The sequence below is a fragment of the Phlebotomus papatasi genome, chromosome 1, assembly GCF_024763615.1.
Source record: "Phlebotomus papatasi isolate M1 chromosome 1, Ppap_2.1, whole genome shotgun sequence".
Lineage (NCBI taxonomy): Eukaryota > Metazoa > Arthropoda > Insecta > Diptera > Psychodidae > Phlebotomus > Phlebotomus papatasi.
Window position 1 is genome coordinate 111283831 of NC_077222.1, and position 21744 is coordinate 111305574.

The 21744-nt window shown below is 35.4% G+C and overlaps 1 protein-coding gene across 1 annotated transcript in view; it reads left to right on the forward strand.

The window, feature by feature from the left end:
• The window catches only part of LOC129799281 (protein couch potato), a 322454-nt gene that overhangs the window by 238164 nt on the left and 62546 nt on the right, over nucleotides 1-21744 (forward strand). Inside the window, exon 3 of the mRNA XM_055843028.1 lies at nucleotides 21656-21733. Within this exon, the coding sequence (XP_055699003.1) occupies nucleotides 21656-21733 (78 nt within the window). The remainder of the gene's footprint in view (nucleotides 1-21655; nucleotides 21734-21744) is intronic.

The following is a 21744-nucleotide window of genomic DNA, read 5'->3' on the forward strand; positions in this document are numbered from 1 at the left end:
AGCCATCGGAATTTCCGCACTGTTTATCTATAGGGACGTCGTTAATGCTTGTCCCCGCAGACCAATGTAAATATTTTACAACGTTGAAATTTATGCTTAAGAAAATATCGTGTGAAAAGAAGCAAGAAAAATATAAAGTAATATTATCGTTTCGCATTATTTAATGCTTTCTGTGGCTCATACGGCGCGCAGTGCTTTGGAAGTTGAGAATAAAGGGACGCCGAGTAGATTAATGTTGTTTATGATTCTTTAGTACCAAACACGCGCTTTTCTGTAATGAAATGACGCTTTCACCGTGGAACTTTTACACACCGCTACTAACTTCCCTCGAGATGGATTTCCATGGGAGTTTTGAGCAATTAATTCACTACACAGAGTCGATGGGAAAGGGGGCCAGGGGGCCCGAGAAGAAATAGCCCAGTGTTTATTAAGTGAAAATTAAATAGATTTAATTTAATTAATTTCACCTCCATGCCACACCTCCGGATGGGGGTGAAAAAAGCTACAGAAGAATGATGCGCACCCGTTTTGCTTCTGGGAACTTTCTGGCGTAATATATATTTTCTTGACAACAAATGCCTCGTACCCTTCCCCCTGTTCAAACCCATCAAGACTAAGTATATGTCCACCCCCAAATCTGCCCACCAGAATTGCTGCCTTTGAGATATTCACTCCCATATTAGTCAACAAATTTCTAGCCCATCCCCCTATTTTGCAACCCTCTAATTTCTTCAAGGGGTAATTATATGGAGAATAAACTGTTCTGCAGAAGTGACTAAAACAATAAAGATTGACCCAATAATTAATGACCTAATAATAGATGGGATTCTCAGTAATCTCATGTATTTCAAGTTAAATAAGCTGAATAAAGTCAGTTTCTATTAATTTATTGAAACTGACTGTATTGTGCTATATTTACTCAAGCAAATCATTCACCTGCAGGGGGTGAATAAGTATGGTCAGCGAGTGTACCGTGAGTGGCAGATCGCATTGATCGCGCGATCAATCTCCGAGATCGCGTTGATCACACTCCAAGTATACCGTGAATGGCAGACTTATTCACCCCCTGTCATCTGTATAATCAGGGTATGAGAGATTTTTAGATAAACTATGTTCAGTTGGATCCCGATGGATTTTGATCATTCGGAGTTATTTGGCTTTCGGGATTTTGCCTTTCTGGATTTTAGCTTTCGGAATTTTGTCCGGTACCGGTTCATGCCCTGTGCCTAAGGTGCCCATTTAGTAGTTTTCTCAAGGTTCTCATCTATAAAATATTTAGATCTTAAAACATTTTTCATAATTGCAAGATCCTATGGTCTCGGTTAAGACTCAAGCCGTTCTATGTTCAAAATCGTAAGTCCGTTGCACAGTGCCTGGTTCGTCGCCGTGAATCCTGTCCTATTCTAGGCATTGTGTTCGTAACAATATTGCTTTTTACAGGAAAGGGTTGTTAGGCCCTTGCCCAACCCTTTTGAGAAGGACCAAATCCCTTATTCGTTAGCCTTACGTTTGTGACTTCCCAATGGGATTGGTTACCCAATCTTCTAGGAGATGAAAATAGGTATTTTAGGAGAAGAGGCTATGTATTGCATTACCCTCCATTTAGACCCGTAATTTTGGCTTTTCGGAATTTTGTGTTTTCGGGATTTTGGGTTTTTTTTGGATTTCGGCTCTCAGGATTTTCGTTTTTCTGGTTTTCAGCTTTCGGGATTTTGGCTTTTCGAGATTTTGGCGTTTGGGATTCTGATCGGAACCGGTACAATTATAGTTTGAATCTAAGGTGCCTATTAGGTAGTTTTTCGCCATCTAAAAAATATTTAGAGTATTTTAGAATAGAGGAGGGGTCCATGGAGCAATTGGTAAGAGCGTTTGATTCTTGGACAATGTGACACCCGGATTCAACTGTAACAGTTGTGAGTTCCAATCTAGCCCGATGCAAATAATTGAAGTGTATCGAATAAAGATCGTAAACAGAACAATGTACAGAATGGTAATAAAAGCCAGGTACAGTAGAGTTCCTCAAATTTGAACATTTGGGGGGTATAGATGACATTTCTCACTCCCCAAATTTGAACGATATTTTCAAAAATGTAACGGAATTCATGTGAAATCCACTTTCCGTAACTTAAGATAAACAACTTTAGAGAATATATCAATGTAATTTATTGTGAAATAAATGGAATTTGTTGCGGAAGTTAATATAATACGAGAATATTGAGGAAATACCAGAGAAAAATGGCACTCCACGCAAAACTTTCTTCACATAACCTCAAATTTTACATTTTGAACTCAACTGTCGTTCAAATTTGAGGAGTTCAAATTTGAGGAACTCTACTGTACATCGAAACAAATAAATTTAATATATTAGTATACTTTAAAATAAATATTTTAAAATATCCTAAGAACTAGGACATCATCTTAACTTAGGCATTTAAAGCCTTTTTATCAATTGATCAGTTGATCTTGAGTATCAACCTTAGATAAATCCCCCTTGGGTTCTTCCAAGAAAACCCTCATCATTAACATTTCTTTAATATGTGGCAGACTTATTGTATGATTTGTAATAATAAATGTCGCCTTGCCTGTTTCTCATGACCTCTGTCCTGTCCAACAACACGACATTTCTTCATTTTCTCACCGATTTTCCCATTTTTCATGAGAAAAATGTCGTATCATTAATAAAAAAGGAAAAAAATCTATAAATTAAGAAAGTCCAATATTGTTCCACGTGAGGCGACATGATGCTTAAAATATTCTGAGAATTATTTAAGTATGTAAATTAGGGGGTATATATTTAACCCCATTTTAGGAAGGTGGTTGGTCGAGCTTTTAGCACGCATTCTAATTTATAGATCACGTGATATGACACGAATCGATGGTTAGGGTTTACATTGTATTTCCTTGGGTGAAACTTTCGTGCCTTCATTTTCCACCTAACACCCCCAGCCTCCCCCTCAAGCCCATTTGCCATCATTGAGCGTGAAATTCTCAATGACTCGTTCATAATTTACTTTCTCAAGAAAGTTAATATGGTGAACATAGGTAAGCACCGTATACCGTACTAACGCATTTTAATATTTTACTATATTAACAAGCTTGAGAGTTTGGAAATTTTCGGAGAACTTTAAAAGGTGAGAGACACTTTGTTTAAGATTGCAGACTTTTCGTGGAAATTCTTGTAGTTTTAGCCTTTATAAAATCAAAAATTAATGAGTTAATAAGATGAATTCCATTACTTTTGGAATTGAATCAGTTGCTGAATAAGAGAATAAGTTGAGAAATTCTAGATGATGAATCACCATGAGACTTTCCTGCCCTAATCCTCTTCAGTATTCAGCTCAAGTTGACAAACAGTCGCGGATGAAAATGTAGTGCAGTAACAATTTAAAATATTAAATTTTCCTCATGATTTTTCCTACCCGCAGTGACAGAAGGTAAATGTGGCTTGGCGTGAAGCAATGGTTTTGTGGCACAAGGATAATTTCCTATGAAATATGCAACTCGTGCACTTCAGGAGAGAGTCGAGCTTTTGTGGTAAACTTAAATTACATGAGACTCCCCGCCTGATGCCCCCAAGAGACTTTTGGTCCATGCCAAAGTCACTTTTCTCCCAAGACAATTTGTGTTCCCAAGAAGGTGATTTTATATTAAATTTTCTCTTCTTCTCCAAAAGCCCTAAAAAGACCTTCCTATAGATATAGCAAAACATCCTGAAGGTGATTGCAATTAGGTGAAAATCTCAATAATCTCTTCTATAGCTGTCGTCACGAGATTTTATGTTCACCAGTTGGGATGAAACTTTGCCAAAGTGTTTCTAGAAATTCTGGAATTTTGAATACCATTACTGCTATTACTTAACCCTTTGGCTTCTTGATCCGATCGATTCAGTTAATCAAATATATTCTTCAAATACTGAAAACTTCTGATCTACACATAAAAATTTGATGTTTAAATAAGCGAGTCTTGAATAAGATCTTGTAAAATACTATATTTCTTAAATAACCGCGTAAGTAAATATCTGTTTCGAAATAAACAATTTAAAAAAGAGAAAATAAAATATTTTTAAAAAATGAACTGATTTCTGTGCTAAGCTTTTCGTATTAGGTCAAGTAAAAAGTTCTGAACCTGTTCCGCTAGACGTGTTCAAATTATGGAAATGTAGTTTACTCATTATTTCGAATATAATTACGCTAAGCCGTCTGAATTCTGAAATGGTGAGTTATTCACGTGAGAAATTCCCCGCTCTGAGATTTTCTTTTTGTAAGTAGTTTGTAAATCTTTCGCTAAAACGTTCATGTGAATTTTTAGGTTCTGTGAGTATTTCACATGACACTTTTTGCGCAAGCTTCACAAAACACTTACAAAAGACGATCTATATGCTGTGAATTTCTTACGTGAATAATTCCCTCTTCTTAGGAATCATACACTAAGGGGTGAGTTTATCACGTGATAAACTCACCGGTCTAAAATCGCCCTTTTTAACTGTTTCAAGAAACTTTCAGAAAAATTATCTGATCAATTCTAAGATACTGAGAATGTTTCACGTAATGCTTTGCGTAAAAACTTCACGAAATACTCACAAAAGACGATCTTACAGCTGTGAATTTCTCATGTGAATAACTCACGAATTTGAGAATTAAATTCAAGATCGCACATATCTTTAATGACGTTCCAGAAGCTTCGAGAGCATGTATGGGAGGTTCTATCGCACCCATCGTATAGTGCAGACCTGGCACTAAGCCAGTATCATTTTTTCAAGAATTAGCAGAATTTATTTTGATAGTACAAAACTGTCCTCGTGAGAGGCTTGCGAAAATGAGCTAGTTAATTTTATTACCAGTAGGCACAATGACTCAGTCGTGGAATTATGCAAATGGTCGAAAGTTATCGGACTTAAGATGATCCTATGTTAATTTCATTTTCAAAATTAAGTTTAAAACGGCTCAGAACTTTTTACATGACCTAATATTTAAAGGTTTATTAATAAATGATCTGTTTGTAAATTAGCTCTCTAAATTCGTATTGATGAGAATCCCTATTACAAATTAATATATAGTTTAGTTATTTCCCCTTCGTAATAAAATTATTTTTCAAGTTTTACTAATTAGCCTCCATTATAAATCTCATCTACAAAAAACCAATCTAGTCTTAATACAGACTTTCACATTGTTTTTTTATCATAGTAGAGAAGTCTCTTAAATTGCAGGAGAGCATATAATTTTGGTCTACGGTGCATTTAATTTGCTATTTGAGCACGTGGCAAGAGCTCCGAAGGAATGTCATCTAAGAAGTGTGCAATTAAAGACTCAATATTTAGTGCTAAAATTATTATGCATCACGCACTGACAAATTGCCCATTGAAATTAATGCTACGCTCATGTAAGCACCGGCACCGTGATCTAGAAAAGCCACGGAGAGCTCGGGGGAAATGTTAGACAAAGTAGAGCTATTCTATGAGAATCATTAGTATCCTCAATGGTCTGTCTTTATGGTTTTTACGAGACTTTTAGTGCTCCATGGGACTTAGGGAACGCTCCTACTGAAGACGACAGACAGGAGTGCATTTTACTAAATATCTTTTGCTCCATTTACATTGGAGCTCCTCCAAATGGCACTTGAACAGCATCTCGGAACTGGTGAGAGTCCCATATGGTTTTCTGCAACAATTACTGCTCATTTGGGTTTAATCTTCCACCATCCTAGCATAGAGAGTGAACATGAATTTTAGAACTAAATTTCGAATGTCGAAAATATCTTGAAGATTTCCTTGGGAACACTCGGGATGCAGAATGAAAAAAAAGGAACATTTGAATTGCTTTTTCCACAAAAAATTTCCCTTCGTATTTATTGAATATCTTAACAGAATCCATGAATATCTCAAAGTATTTTGTGTACTTTGGGAAAACTTTAGCTAAACCTAAAAAATCGTTAATAATTCTGCTGATTATTGAGAGATTGTAAATTATTTCTTACCAAGCAAAACGCTTCGTCGACACCTCTCCGGAATTTGGCTTATCTTCCATTCCTTCTTTATAACTTTACAAAATTATTAAACGGCCCCACTGAAGCTTTTTCCAATAGGGATATTCAGTGGAAAAATGCTTATTAAATATTCAATGTGCTGGATTTTTGAACATATCCCATAAAACTTCCTGGATGTGGTTCACTAATGCGCCCCAAACTCTCCAGATGTAAACCATCATAGAAATGCTTTTTATTGGCTTTCCCCAACCAAAAAAAAACAACTTTTCTGGCTGGCGAGTGAATTTTAAACAAAGCTCAAAGTTAGTTGCAGCTCCATGCACTTTTTCCCGAACAGCCACAAAGTGCCGAAACGTGAGATTTACATTTTATGGTTCGTACTGCATTATAAAAGATAATAAGTCACCGGTTAATGCTTGTGCTGTTGAATTTGGAAATGTAAAATTCAGTTTGAAAGGTCCTCCTTGCCGAAAAGGAAAATTATTCAGACAAACTTACCCATCTCCCTTAATTCAATCTAATAAATTGTGATAGAGTAGGGTAACAATAAGTCATGGAAGACGGTAAATTGTGATTAATTATTCAAGATGATGATTGAAATGAATTGCTCTAACGTTTAACGGAAAAATATAGATGGGGTAAAAGCGTAGGCATTAGCTGTAAAAATTTAAACTAAATGGAGGTAATAACAGTTCAGAAACACTCTGAAAAAAAAATTAGTTTCCAGACTAACAGATCTTCATCCTTTTGACAAACTTTTTACAAGATCTAACCGCCGCCGATTATGGAAAAATATGACAAATGCCGTAAGGGGAAAGTAGGGCTACATTGAACGGCGTCTACACTGAAAACGCTATTTTTTATATTTAAGTTCAGGGTGAGGTCACAGCAATCATTATTGGGGCTAAAATCCTGGCTGAATCTGGTGTTTCTGTCAAGAATATAGACATAGTCTTTGTTAACTGATAAAAACGGATTAAGACCTTTTTTCGCTTCTTTCAATTTTTATTCGCTACAACGTTTCGGGAATACGATGTCGCCTTCATCAGGTATAGAATAATTAAGGAAGAAATTCCGTGTCTATCCTCTCCATGGTGATGAGCTCCACGATCCAATTTTGTCCACCCATCCCAGTGCAAGTCAAGTGTAACGATATATAACTTACGTGTTTCTTAATCAATTATCCTATACCTGACGAAGGGGACATCGTATTCCCGAAACGCCCGAAACGTTGTAGCGAATAAAACTTGAAAGAAGCGAAAAAAGGTCTTAATCCGTTTTCTCCAGATATTGCACTCCACTAGACCGTACATAATCGAATATTCCCCGATAGTAGAGTTGCTTTACTCTCCATATCAGGAAACAAATCCCACTCCTCGTTAGTGCACGAGTGCCGGAAAATGTAGAAAAAGCGGTCTGACTTGTGAGATCGGTGTACATTGGGTGCCTGGGCGGGAGAAGACTTAAGGCCTTGACAGACATGAAGATTAGCCGAGAGACGGCTTAGCGTAATTCTATTCGAAATAATGGTTAAACTTCATTTCCATCATATTCCACTAAGTCGTCTCTCAGCTTAAGTCGCAAGTGTGTCTAGGGCATTACTCATACAACACCAAGAGGTCTGGGCGGTCTGGGCGGTTACAGGCAACTGTCGCGTGATCGCATATCCAGACTGCTCATGCCACTTGTGGACAGGGACTCTCCACAAGTGATCTATCTATCTTTTGGTGATCTTTTTACCGGACACTGTCGAAACAAACCTTTCAACAGACTGGGTGTTCAATGTAATACTACCCGTAGAGTTAGCAATAATGCTTAGGAAACGGTGCTACCACCAGACGAGCGCTACTGGACAAAATGGTGCTGGATTGGAATGAGCTCCTAAAATTGAAACCGGTCTTTCTAATGGAATTTATCCGTAAGACTGACTGGTTCAGTCAAAACCCTTAATTTAGGCACAACCAGGCATGCCTAGGGGGCCCGATCGGAGGCCTGGATTCAGCGAATAAACTGACGTTAATTGGGGATGCCTCTTGCTGTTTCCAATTTAAATCTATCTACTTATCTAAGTACTTAATAAAGGACTGTTGTCTAAGCACTTTTTAAGTAGTTACCTTAATGGCTATAAAATAATTTTTTTCTTTTTCTTCATATTATTTTTTTCTCGAAGAATAAAAAAGGGCTCTTTCGTTTCCTTGCCATAATGAAAGCATTGCTACCACTTCAGTTAGTTCTGACCTTCTGACGGACATACCATTTGAGAAGTTCAACTCTTGTCAGAAGAGCCCTTCAAGCCTCTTTGAAAAATGGTTCTTTATAAAACTGGAATTTAAAAAAAATCGATAATATAATTGATTGAAAAATGTAACACCGAAAATTTTGAAAAATTTGACTTCCTGAACAAGAATACATGGGATTAACGGAAAGAAAAACATTCCTGGATTATGCGCTGATAGAGAGGATTTCTCGAAATTTGGAAATCTTGTGGGCGACTTCACGACTTATCTATCTAATAGTTAATATGTGTCCATCTCATTCCCTATTCCAGTCTTCACTTGTTGACATCAGATGTCACTAAATTACTTTATTAAGTACTTATTAAGGACTTATTTAAGGATTCGTCCGAAAGTAGCGCACTTTACCCTATTTTGTGAGGAAATTTCCTAAAATAAGAATATTAAGAACTTAGTAGAATTATTTTTCTCCAGAATTATGTGAAGACTTCGACTGTTGACGCTCGATAACCTGAAAAATTCAAAGAAAAACATAAAAATGCTACACGAATTGTCAAGAAACAAACTAAAAGTTTAAGAACTGATACGATTTAAGACTTAATTTGTTCAAATCTGACGAAATATTAAAATAATAATGACTATACTTAGGTAATTGATTCAATATCCAGGTAGTTTTATAATTTTGAATCGATTCATGTGAATACAGAGAATTAAAGAGTCTCATATCGAGAGAACCTCACTCAATTATGGTCTGAATGGTGATTTAATATATTACTGGAGGCGCTGAAAACTTGACATTCTTCTTCCCATTTTCTGGTTTTGCTACTTTGTAACTCTTAACCCCTAGCACCATTGCGTCAAACTCAGTGATTCTATATGAAAGAGGGTGAAAAGTCAATTTTTCCCAACTCAAACAGAGTTTTGTGTAGATTTTTTTTTGTCCATGAAAAATGCCATTTGGAGGTGTTAGGGTCAATTTGAGGATTAAGGGATCAAAAACATGTATTTTTAATATCATGGAGCTATTTTATTGAGTTTTTCTCTGGTAGTCTTTCTGCATTTATAGATAGCAACGTTCTTGGACAGTTAATGGGAAAACTGCACAAGTAATCCAATGGTCGGAAGTGGTGAATTTTCCATGCCTTTAATTTATCTTCTCCCACATGAGAGCCATTCAAATGCCAATGGGAATGACGATATGGTAGCATTGGCGGATGATTCAAGGGTTCTGGAAGTGGGTGAATGGGTGGGATGTAATTCGTGAGCTAGTGGATGAATGGCAAGCAATATAGCTTGAAGTTGGTCATCAGGAATTCTCAAGTGGTTCCGGAAAAAAAAGGAGTCAAAGGGAAATGTGCTTCTTGTAAAATGATCTCCATTGGAAAATCCCACATCTATTGCAGCCAGCAACTGTACCTATTCAACACCCATAAGTTATCCATATCCATTCATCCATTTTAGATGATGTGAGTGAATAAAATTGACTTTCCGGAGTATTATTATGTCAATATTTTCCGTCCAGCAAGTGCAATTTTTATCCATTTCAACTCAAGTGGTGACTTCACATCTTTGTGAAAAATACTACATTGAACCCTTCCCGTTTTCTCACAAAAATACCTCGAGGGCTATACTGCTGGAAAATTCCCAAACCCTCACCTTTTGACTTTTCTCATTGCACCATAATACGCCGTTTTGGATGAAATTTTTGATGGTGAATTTGAAGCAATAGAATATTTCCCGGAGGCGACCAGAGACAACAGGACTATATAGACACGACACAGACGGCGACTTTCCGGCGTCTCGGTGCATTGAGCTTTTCACATCAACAATATATGAGGCGAGACAGTTCCAACACCGGCATCGACTATCGACTCTGTGGGATCTATAAATCCTAGAGAAAACCACCCTTTTGCTTGAGAGGATAAAAGTTGTGCACCATGGCGAATACCATGAGTCTTTTTGTCATAAATTTTAAGTCCGAGGATCGTCTTACGTGTGTACAAGATTGAGATACAAAATTGCAGTATTACTAGTCTTACAATACCCTATATATAGTCACATAAAATGGACGCAATGATTGCCGGAAGAGAGGCACAACTTGTGGTGTAAAGCTTAGAAAAAACAATGTGGGTGGTATTAGATTGTCCTAATACTTTTAAAACATTGAATACCTTCCTTGAAATGATATGAATTGAAAATGCAACTGATGCTACTTTTAGAGTCTTATCGCATGCAACTGCAACAATGGGAAAGGATGCGTGAAATGTGATGTTGAGCATGAGATGGAGAAATGCAGTAAATGGAACTCGTACAAGCGTATTTTTCCATACATTTACTACTAAAACACAGCTAGTGCATAGAATTGGTTTACTTCTTAGGTTTAATTCTTGTTTTTATTAATTTTTAAATGCGATATGATTTTGAAGAGATGTCAAAGCGTCCCAGATTTGCGGAGTGCTCGAACTCACGAAAAAGAGCTATTCGTGTATTAATTTTTCGCATACTTTGTGGGTACATACCGCTTTACTACCGATTAAAATGATTGATAAATTTAAAAAGTCATTCCGAAATAAGAAATTGCTTAAGAGAATTAGGTTTTAAAGTAATTTTAGCATGAGTAACAAGCTCTCGAACAAATAAAAAAGTAAATCCGTGAAAGATAAATCATTTACGGGTACAATATCTACTCATAACCAATTGTAACTGACGCAGTCTGGTTGGAAATTTCGAGATCTTTCAAAAACAAGTCCAAATTTAAGCAAATCGATTGAAAAATACGCCCTCTAACGGCGTTATCACACTTGCACCTTAAAATTTTAATGTGATTCACATTAATTGTCGCTTGTGAGCGTCCAAATATGTTATTTGTGTCTTTGAGTCACTTAATATTTGGGGTTTTTCTATTTATTGATAAAGAAGTGGACTTGGCCTGCAAAAATAACTTTAAATTTACCTAAAGCATAAATATTTTTCACATTAAAAAATTAAAGAGAAAATCGCATTAATTTTTCGCATTAATGATATAAATCAATTTATAATATTAAATTTTGCGGGTCAAGTCTACCTTTTTATCAACAAATAGATCAAATTTTGAATATAAAATGATTCAAACACAAAAATTACACATTTGGACTCTCACCAGCGACAATTAATGTGAATCATATTAAATCTTAAATGTGCAAGTGTGATAACACAGTAAGTTGGTTAAACTTTGATTTTCGAAAATTCTATATCGAAATGGTTTTCGAACATAGGTATCTAAGAACGAAATATGCGCTTTAACTACCTCTAAAACATATTAGAAAATGAAAGAAATCGAGGAGACGTTTATGAAATAAATAAAAAAAAAACATAGTTTCAAAGGGAAAGGAGACCTGGGGGAGGAGAAAAACAAATTAAGTAAAAATTGAGAAATAAGCATTTAAGGATACTTAACCGATTCATTAGTGATTTCAAGATCTTTCCAAAAAATCCAAATTTAACCAAATCGGTTGGAAAATAAGTTCTCCAGAGCGGTTAAAAATTTAACTTTCAAAATTTCAAAATAGACATATTTTTAAGTCGTAGGTTTGTGTGGACGAAACGTTTTCCTGGACCATCTCAAAAACATATCCAAAAATAAAAAAAAGTCGTTGGAATCGTTTTCCAAGACCTTTCCAATGGGTCTAAACATGAACCCATTCGCCTGATAAATGCGCTATCTAGGTTCTTTTTAACCTTTGACATTGAAAAACCGTTCTTAGGAGTGATTCAACGGTATTTTCACACATGGTCAATTGTCCGCCTGGGTAATCTCTAAAACACATCCAAAAATGAAAAAATCACACGACACGTTTTATAGCAATCCCAAAAAAACATGGTTTTGGTTTGGCAGGGGAGGGGTGGGGGAAAATGAGGGGCGTGTTAGAAATCAAGGGATCGATTTATGGGGGGTCACCTGAAGGTTGTAAGTCGCTATCTCTTACCATTTGGCCTCTAGAGCTGGCGACAGCCAAACGGACAGATGGACAAACAGCTTGATGACATTTCTCAGAAATCGTCTGAAAGTCGAAGATTTGTTAAGAAAAGTGGTCTCCGGGGGGTAGAAGGTGGAAATTGGGGGGGAGGGGGTAAAAACATCGAAGGGCTATATATACTGCTCTCTCCATGAAGTTCGAGTAGTAAAATTAAGGGAAGTTAGTGCAACGTGTGCAACACTTCAGGTCACTTTTAAATTAGGTGTATCAACCGGAGCCATGTGTTTAAAATGTTCCACAAAACATGCAGAGAAGCTGGTTCATTGTACTAAACAAGTACAGATACTATAACAAATAAATGGTATTGTGATAGATGATTTGCCCAGAGGGTGTATCCTAAAGGTATCCCCTCGGCGTGTTCCTGTGTATTTTGCACAAATAAAACACCCAAAAATAATTCATTTCAATTAGTCGAGCTGAATATGGCATTGTTTCTTATTTTCTTTGACATTTTACGTGCCCCGAGCTCCAAACGCAAACATTGGGTCCTACAAAAAAAAACCTAGAGAAAAATGGGGAAATATTGTGACAAGAAAATATATAGAAAATTGTTTTCTGGTATACTAAGAAATTTCTGAAATGTTCGTGAGGTGTTTTATGTGGAAGAATATATCTAGAGGTTTCTTATCAAGGGCATGAAAGATGACACATACACCTTGGGGAGGTAGGATGGTAGGGAATGTCGAGGAAGGTGCAATACGTAATAATTCACGATGGAATGTGAATTTAAAGAAGGAGACATCTCTATTTACACTGGAGACACTTTGTGACATTTGTAGTGTCCATTCCAGTCTTAAGCATGGAAAAATTCCACCTTATTCTTCCCACATTTTCCGGTGGACACGAAAAATAACATCTCGTACTACGTCTTTTCGTGTGAAAATGTCTTTTACCACGATCTCCGCAGTCCGACTTTGTAAATTCCTTTTGTTTCAGTGGAAGCTTTCGTACTTTCTTCCGTGCTGTTGCTCGAACTTTAAGAGACAACAGATTATAAAATTTATCGATATTTGTTACCTCGATATCTCCGCTTCTTACTTTCTGGGAGATCAAACTTTAAAATAATATACATAATTAGAAAGTTTAAAGAAAAGGATCTAAGGTTGTTTGTCTGTTATGTTGCTATTCCAATGAAAAATGACATTTTTTAGACACATGGCTGTTCGCATGTGCTTCAGCATTATCGAATCTTCTCGTTCTTGTCTCGACTGTTTTCCTCAGTCCTCATCATATTCTAAAACCAAATAGCCGAGACATAAACCAACACAAAGAAAAGTCGATAATGCAGAAGCACTTGAGAACAGTAAAGTGCTAAAAACATGTCAATTTTATCACTAAAATAGCACCATAATATTTCCCCAGTCTTCGTTCTGTTTAAGTGATTAAAATTAGCCTCAACGCACAAAAAATTATAAAATTAAAAATATCCAGCATTCCGCGAATTTCCCTTAACCATTGTTTTTATTCTAGCGTTCTAACTCACACCATTCTACCTTGTCTGAGCTAGGTACAGGATAAGGAGACTTGTGCAAGGATGCCTGAATACGAAATATGTACAAGACACTGACTTTCGTATTGGCCAACTGAAAAGTCTTCCCAAGAGTAGATATAAAATGTATTTTCTTGTTGAACACTCTGACAATTTTACAGTAAGGGTACCATCAAGTCCCCACCTCTCCACCAGAGCATGATAAACAAAATCCAGACCTTTGGAATGAAGAGAGAAAAAAACTTACATTTGGATGCATTTTCTTGCAATATTACAATAACTTTTAGACATCATACTTCTTTTTTATCTGTCCACCTTCTGTGCACTGTAATCTCATCTTTTATCTGACTTTGCACAGAAGATCCCCAATGTAGACACTTTAGATGGGGAAAAAGATGAAAACTTGTGAGACATACAATTTTCATTGAGTGAATGAAATTCACCTGAATAATATGAAAAGTATAGCAAGAGGACAAACAGAGATGGAAAAGTCAGGAGTGAATGGGGGTGAACTAGACTAGACAACCCCCTCATGCAATTTCAAGAGGAAACTGGATTAATTTCACTCTCAAGTGAATGGGGTTTGCAATGGGTGAAATTTGAGGCACTATGTGAGAAACTAATTTGCACTTCGTGTTACATTTCGTGGTTCTTTTTTTCTTCACTTTGCAATTCTTGTCTCACTCAATTGAGGAACATTGTCGACACTGCAATGTGATTGAGGGTGAAATGACTATGGAAAAGTTGAAAAATTTTCCAACTTATCGCACTTGTAGAATAAATAAAAAAAAGTGTAGAAATGCTTAGGAAAAATTGTGTTGAATGTCAGTTATAAACTTTGCTCGTTATATTGCGTTCTACTGGTATAAGATCATATTTATTTAATAAAGAGTCATCGTGCTAATAAAAAAACAAGCATAGAAATTGAAAAAATAGAAGAAATTAATTAAGATGAAAGAACGGAAAATAATTAGCTAGCAAATCAAGCTTTTTCTTTGTGTAAATGGGAAAGTATACACAGATAAATTTTTTATAAAATTTTTCGTAAATGTTTGTAAATTCCTACTGGGGATTTACAAAATGCTCGTAAGTCGTTTAGTCCACAAAAGAAAGTTTGTTCTTTTTTTTTACAAACATTGTTCGTAACATGTGCACTGTGCACTTGACGAGCATTTATTTATCTTTTACAAACATTTGTTCGTATATTTTTGTTTGTCTGACAAAACTTTACAAAAAACATACGAGATTGTACGAACATTTTTAGTATATTTGCAAATGTTTACGAACATTTCCAAACGTTTATAAAAAAAACAAAAATGCTCGTTAGATGATCATATTACAAACAAAGTTTGTTAAAAAGGTACAAACTTTTACGAACCTGTGTTATGCGATTTACGAGCATTTCGTATATCCCCAGTGGAGATTCAGAAACATTAACTAACAAATATTGTTATATCCCTAATGGTGCTATTCCAATGAAAATAAAATGGGGAAATCTTTCTCCTGAAATTTTTTTTAGTACATAAAAACACTCCTCCTGTCACGACTGTATGGTGGTTTTGAAATTGGAGACAATAGTCGATACAGGACCTAATAAATCAAAAGTTGATAATACAGACGTATTTGAGAACAATTATGTGCTAAAAAATGTTTGGGATAAAGAGTTCCTCTTTTTTTTTAGCACTTTATAGCGTTTTACTGTTCTCAAGTGTTTCCATATAAACGACTTTTCTTTGTATTGAATCCTATCGTGACTGTTTGGTGGTTTTGCAACACGATCAGGACTGGAGAATACAGTAGAGACAGGAACCAATACAAAAGAAAAAGCAATCCCTAATGCGGAAGCATATAAGATAAGAAAAAATAATCATAATCATGAAATTAAATAATCATAAAACTTACAATTGATTTATTTCTTACTGTATTTCATAGAGCCTTACTTGGGGAATTTAGTACAGAACTGTACTAAATTCTCAAAAATTTTAAAATTTAAAGATAAACAAAATTAAACTTTTAAAAGCTATTTATATATCCTAAATTCAGGAGCTTTATCCAACTTCCCACAGATGACACCTAAAATTCTCTGGCAGAAGTCTGAAGAAATCCCATAGCAATTGATGTAGATTTTCTTAAGAAAATTATGGATAATTGTAAAAGAAACTTCCCACCCCAAATTTACAGAAAACAATGTTTTAAGCATTTTATTTCGCAAAGAAAAACTAAAAGACACTCGGTGGTTAACGAAAAAATGCACTTGAAGGACTTAGGAAGGTTTCTTGAGGGTGGTACACCGTCAGGAAGCTAGTAAAGTGTACAAAACTTCCAAAAAAAAAAATATTTATTGCTGTCTCTTGTTTGGCTTCTGGCTTCTTAGTATTCTCAGCTGGTTCACTTGAAGGGGAGGGAAAGACTCATACCCAAGAAGTACAAACCACAATGCGAATAACATCTCTATGGACTTGCAGTTCTTGGCTTGGGGTTGGTTGTTGTGGTTTAGTGTCAGTTTTATGTGATCACCCATGAAAGGTTACACCTGGTCCCACCTACTCTGACTCACCTGAATCGCGCGAAACATCCGGCATTCGATTTCATTCCTTCGACCAACGAAGAGATCAACCCGTGAGTTATGCCATTAAATCTCATATTGCTCTTCTTCAGACCACATGGAGTTATTATCTGGGATTTTCACCCTCCTCGAATAAGCACTATAATGGAGAAATCTTCCATTCTCTATATTAGATTAAAATGTGTAGCTGGTATCTCCTCATATATCGATGTACCTCCAGCAACATCCCAACGCCACTAGCAACTTTCTCAACCGTAAAATTACTTCCTAATTAAATCTAATTATCATTTATAATGCCGACATATACACATACACCCAAACCCAAAAACTGGCGGAAACTTGCTTATAAATTCATTAAATTCACGTCTGGAGATCGTTAATGTGGAAAATTGTGGCGATTAACTATTATACCTATACGTGCTCCTATAACCGAACGATACAGAAATTTCATTGATTTTTCAGCGGCATTTTCTAATAAATCTGTCTCTTGATTTATCCAACAAAAATCAGAGAAAAAACTTTGAAGACGTAGGGTCAAAGGAACCCCTATTGACACTTTTGTTAAAATCTTGAAATTTATTTGAAGTATCTAATAAAATGTAAATAATATGACGTTTTTTCCTTAGTCTATGTTTTCTGATAGGTAGGTATCAAAACGGCCTCTTAAAGTGTCAATAAGTGTTCCTTTCACTCTAATTTAAAATAGAATGCTTATTTGTGTTTGCATTATGGTGCTATTCCATTGAAAAAATGAAGATGTTTCTTTAGTACTTTGCTTTGTTAAATGCGTCTGTATTATCGACTTTTCAGTCTGGTTTCTGTCTCAGCTGTTTTCCCCAGTCCTCTCCGTGTTCTAAAACCAAATAGTCGAGATAAAAACCAATACAAGGAAAAGTCGATATTACAGAAGCACTTGGGAACACGTAAAGTGCTAAAAAAAATGTTAATTTTATCACTGGAATTGCACAATAATTCTATTAAGTCTATATACGTTAAGCTCAAAATCCCGAAAACATTTGTATAAAGAAAGTATTTTAAAATTCCTGAAATCTTATGAAATTATAACAACTAAGTAGTTTCGATAACTTCCTGACACTGAAAAATTTTTTCCACAAGATGAAATTGCTTTCTCCCGAAAGTGGCGGTGGCAACTGTTCTCAAAGTGTAATTCTGTAATTTTTAAGTTAAAAGTACGCCTACATTTTATAATAAGAAAATGTAGCTGAACTTTTAACTAAAATTACAGTATTTATGCATTCAATTTTAGGAAATTTGAGAACAGTTTCTAGCGCCTCTTACGGGAGAAAGCATCGCCCTTTTGAGGAAGAAGGATTGCCAGTGTTAGTAAGTTCTTGACTTTTTTTTTCATTTTTTTCTTTTGATTTTCTTGAAAGATAATGGTTAATTTCTATAGAATGCGCTGGCATAAGATAAATCGTCGGTTTCATAAGCAATTGCCGTAACTTACTCGTCTCTTGAATTATCAATTCTTATATAAGGGAAACTGGAACACCACCGAACATTTGGACTATTTCTACCATTTCTTCACCGTGTACTGTGGTGCCCCAGTTTCCCCTAGTCTGTGCATTATCATATTCCTATAAGAATTCCTGATAAAGATGACAAGGTAGTTAAGATAAATACCGATCAAAGCGACAAAATGATTATTCTTGTTCAATTGCAAGTTTTTAGATCATTTGTCTACATAGATAGCCTATAATTTATGACAAAAATATCAAGAAATCTGTCATGGTATTCTTAATACATATGTTATCCCATAACCTGCGCCTTTACAATTACCGTCCATTCCCGTCAGTCAAAAAGACAAGAAACCAAATAACACTCCAAAAGAAGGATTAAGATGTAATTTATTTGGAATTAAACCTGACAAGGTTCAATTTGTAGCCCCTATAAATAAAATTGTTTTGTCAGAAAATCCTAATCTTCATCACAGATATTTCCAAGTATTGTAAAATTCTTTAAGAATTTCCTCAATGTCACATTCCCTTTCCCATTACATGTCAAAGAATCAATTGCGAATACCAGTGACGTCGTTAGGGAAAGTTTTCGTTTCTTAGGACTTGCGGAGCAAAAGCCGGGAATTCAGCAATAAAAGAGTACAAAACACGAGAGTTTAAACTAAATCAATTATACTTCCATCTAAATGGTAATTTAAGAAGTGTATTCTTATGCAAAATCAAGCTACGAATATCCTACTTTTCCGCCAACTCACTTACACAAGTACTTAGATTGTATTTATTTGGATGCTGGTTTGAGTTGAATATTTTTAGTACACTGATAGAAATTATTCTTTTATTTAGTTGTTTTGACAACGTGCCTTTTTCGTTGAAGTGCTGAATATTTTAAATTATAATTCCCCAAAATGATATGACTGTTCCCATTTTCGCCGCGTTTGTTCCCATTTTCGCCGCATTTGTCCCTGTTTTCGCCGCAAAACTGTTTCAACTCGCCATTAGAGATTTCTGCAATGCCAATGTTTCGTTAAGAATATGCTACATGATTTTTTTCCCTGTGTATGTTCAGCAAAAGTATTTAATAATATGATTAATATTTATAAATTTGATAATATTTATAATTTTGACACGAATGTGTAATATTTACAAAATTTCTTTTCGTGTTACAATAAAATTTGACTAAATTTATCAAAGAATAACCCAGTTTCATGTCACAAAGAACTTTGTAATTCTGGGGGACCTTTTCTTATACTAAGAAATCCCACTAAAAAAAACTCTTGGGGTGAAAATGCATGAAGTAAAGAAATAGACCTTCTATCTTGTGCTATTTGTATTAACATATTTACATATTCATTTAGTCATGCGACAACTGATTTTCCCAAAATCGCGCGAAACGCTGGAGACTTTCTCCAAAAAGGATTTCCAAGAAAATTCACACTCTCCACCAAATAAAGCGATTTAGAGCGATGTCTTGAATATACAAAAAGCTCGATTTGTACTTTTGAAAATCATTGAGAGTTTAGATTAGAGCATCAGTTTCTTGACCTTTAAGCTTTTCACGGGGTGGAAAAAATACCGCACAAAGAAAGTTTACACTTTACTTTTGTAATATTGATAGTTTAACCGAGAAAATTAATCTAAGTCTCATTTCCGCCATGATTTTCAACGCCTTTCCACCTTTCTTGTTATAGTCTCTCATTTATTGTTCTCTACACATGAGAAAAAATGTTGAAACATTTGCAGAAAACTATGAAAAATATTTTTTTTTACATGCAAATTGATACAAGCGTGCTCGTCTCTCTTACTAAACTCACTTCCGGAATGAGAATAAAACATGCTCTATCTACGTGGAATCTCTTTTCAGTATTACCTCGACATTGTACGGTGTTACTATACATTTTGACTTATGAATTGCATACAGGGAGATAAACATTCACTGCTAATGCCCACTTTTCTTCCATGTTCTCATCATGGAGGGGTTGTCTCACCCTCCCATAAAAGCACAAAACATCGAGAAATCCAATCAATTTTCCACCGTATGAACACAAACTTTTCCCCAGGATAGAATAAGTGCCAAAGATTGTCAACTGCAAAATTGATTTGTGAGGTTTTCCTATCTCAAACATGCCACTTTTGGTGTTTTACACCCAAATACCTCAACATCATTGACAATTTCATTTAATTGCACTCTCATTCACATCATTCGCATTTACCAATTTAGCATTTTAATGATTTTCCAGTAGGATGTTTGGCGTGTGGTTGAGTGAATAAAACATTGCATTTCACTGTTTACCCGATGGAGATCATCATGAAACATTCTAATGGACTTTTTGTGTGTGTCCACATAATACATTATACTTTTAGTAAACATAACACGCATTGTTAGGCGAAAATTTGTTGTTCCAAAGCCTGAGCTTTTAGCTACTTACTAGTAGTTTGCGTGAAAGTTCGAGAATATAATATTGCATCGTAAAGTTATTATAGATCATCTCGTAGAAGGACTGTTAAGCCTAGAGAAGTTGGAGGGAAAAATCCAGTTCTGACGAAGACCCTACTAAGCCAACGGTACCAATCACTGTTCAGCTGGAGTGGTAACTCTGAGGGGTGCTATAACGGCGACTAACATCAAGTTATACACTAGATCCCGGCATTATGCACATTTTCGGGACCGAAAAAAAACGCGCGAAATGGCATTATGCATCGAGAAAATTTGCATACCTACAGGGGATTTCTTTTGAATAAATTGACCGTTGAACGAATTTCGCGCAGAGTAAAAGTCGGTAAAAGTAGTTCAAACAAAAAGATTCAAATGAAATTCAACAATATAAATGCATTAACAAACAGTACATGGCCAGAGTTCTTCAATAAATGGTTAGAATAATAAAAAAAATACCTTAAAAAAAAAGAAATTAAAATTTTGTCTGAAAAAGTAGCAAAATGTTTTCAAATTTCCCGCGTCGCACCATAGTATGCATTCAGGCGTATTTCAAAAATGATTTCATAAATTGACCCCCGATGGTAGGCAAATTTGCATAATTGTGTGTGCATAATTCCGTCAGGTGCATAATCCCGAAGGACTTAATGCCGGGACTGAGTGTAGTTCCGCTAGATCGTATTGTGAGTGCTGAACGAGATATTCCGAAAGCACAATCGAATCGGCTCCTAAGTCGGTCTTCAGCAGTGAAGCGACGAGGACGCCAGATTAGTGGCTGTCTTGGAATGAGTAATGGGGGCTCAATTCCGGAAGGCTAGCGATGAAGGGTGCTCCAGCATGTCTTGGTGTGAGACCTGTAGCAATTTGTGCTACAATCTTTAGACACGTCAATGAAATTTTCGCTTAAGAATAAAATTTATGAGAGAAATTGACAATGAGACGAGTTTAAATGGTTTTTCTTCGGTCTATCAATGAGTAATAAGATTTTAAAGGTGTTTATCGTATTTTAGACAGACTTGTACAGATAGTTCAGTTTTAAAATAAAATTTTCAATGCCTTTAAAAACTGTTTACAAAAAAAAAATAAAAATATGTAATATCCTCAATAATATTTAATGAATAAGGTTAAAATGCTTCAAAAGCCACCTCGTTATTTTTTCAATTTTGTCAAGTTATGTTGTACGCAAAAATCAAAGCCACAATAAATGATAATGACAATATATATTTAACCACAATATTTTGTTTGGTATTATTATTATTATTATTATAATGATGAAAGTTGCTGATATTGATGCAGGCAAAAATAATCAAGAATACAGAGAGGGAGTAATAAACAATTTCGGAAGCATAATACGATTACACAAAAACCGACAAATAATAATAAAAAAAATTATGTGTCATTTGCAATTAAACGTTCATTAAGCAAATAAATTGAATAATTTTTTTTTGTCTTTTTTCAGGTTCGAACACTATTCGTCAGTGGATTACCGATGGATGCAAAGCCAAGAGAATTATATTTGTTATTTAGAGCTTATGAGGTATGTTGGTT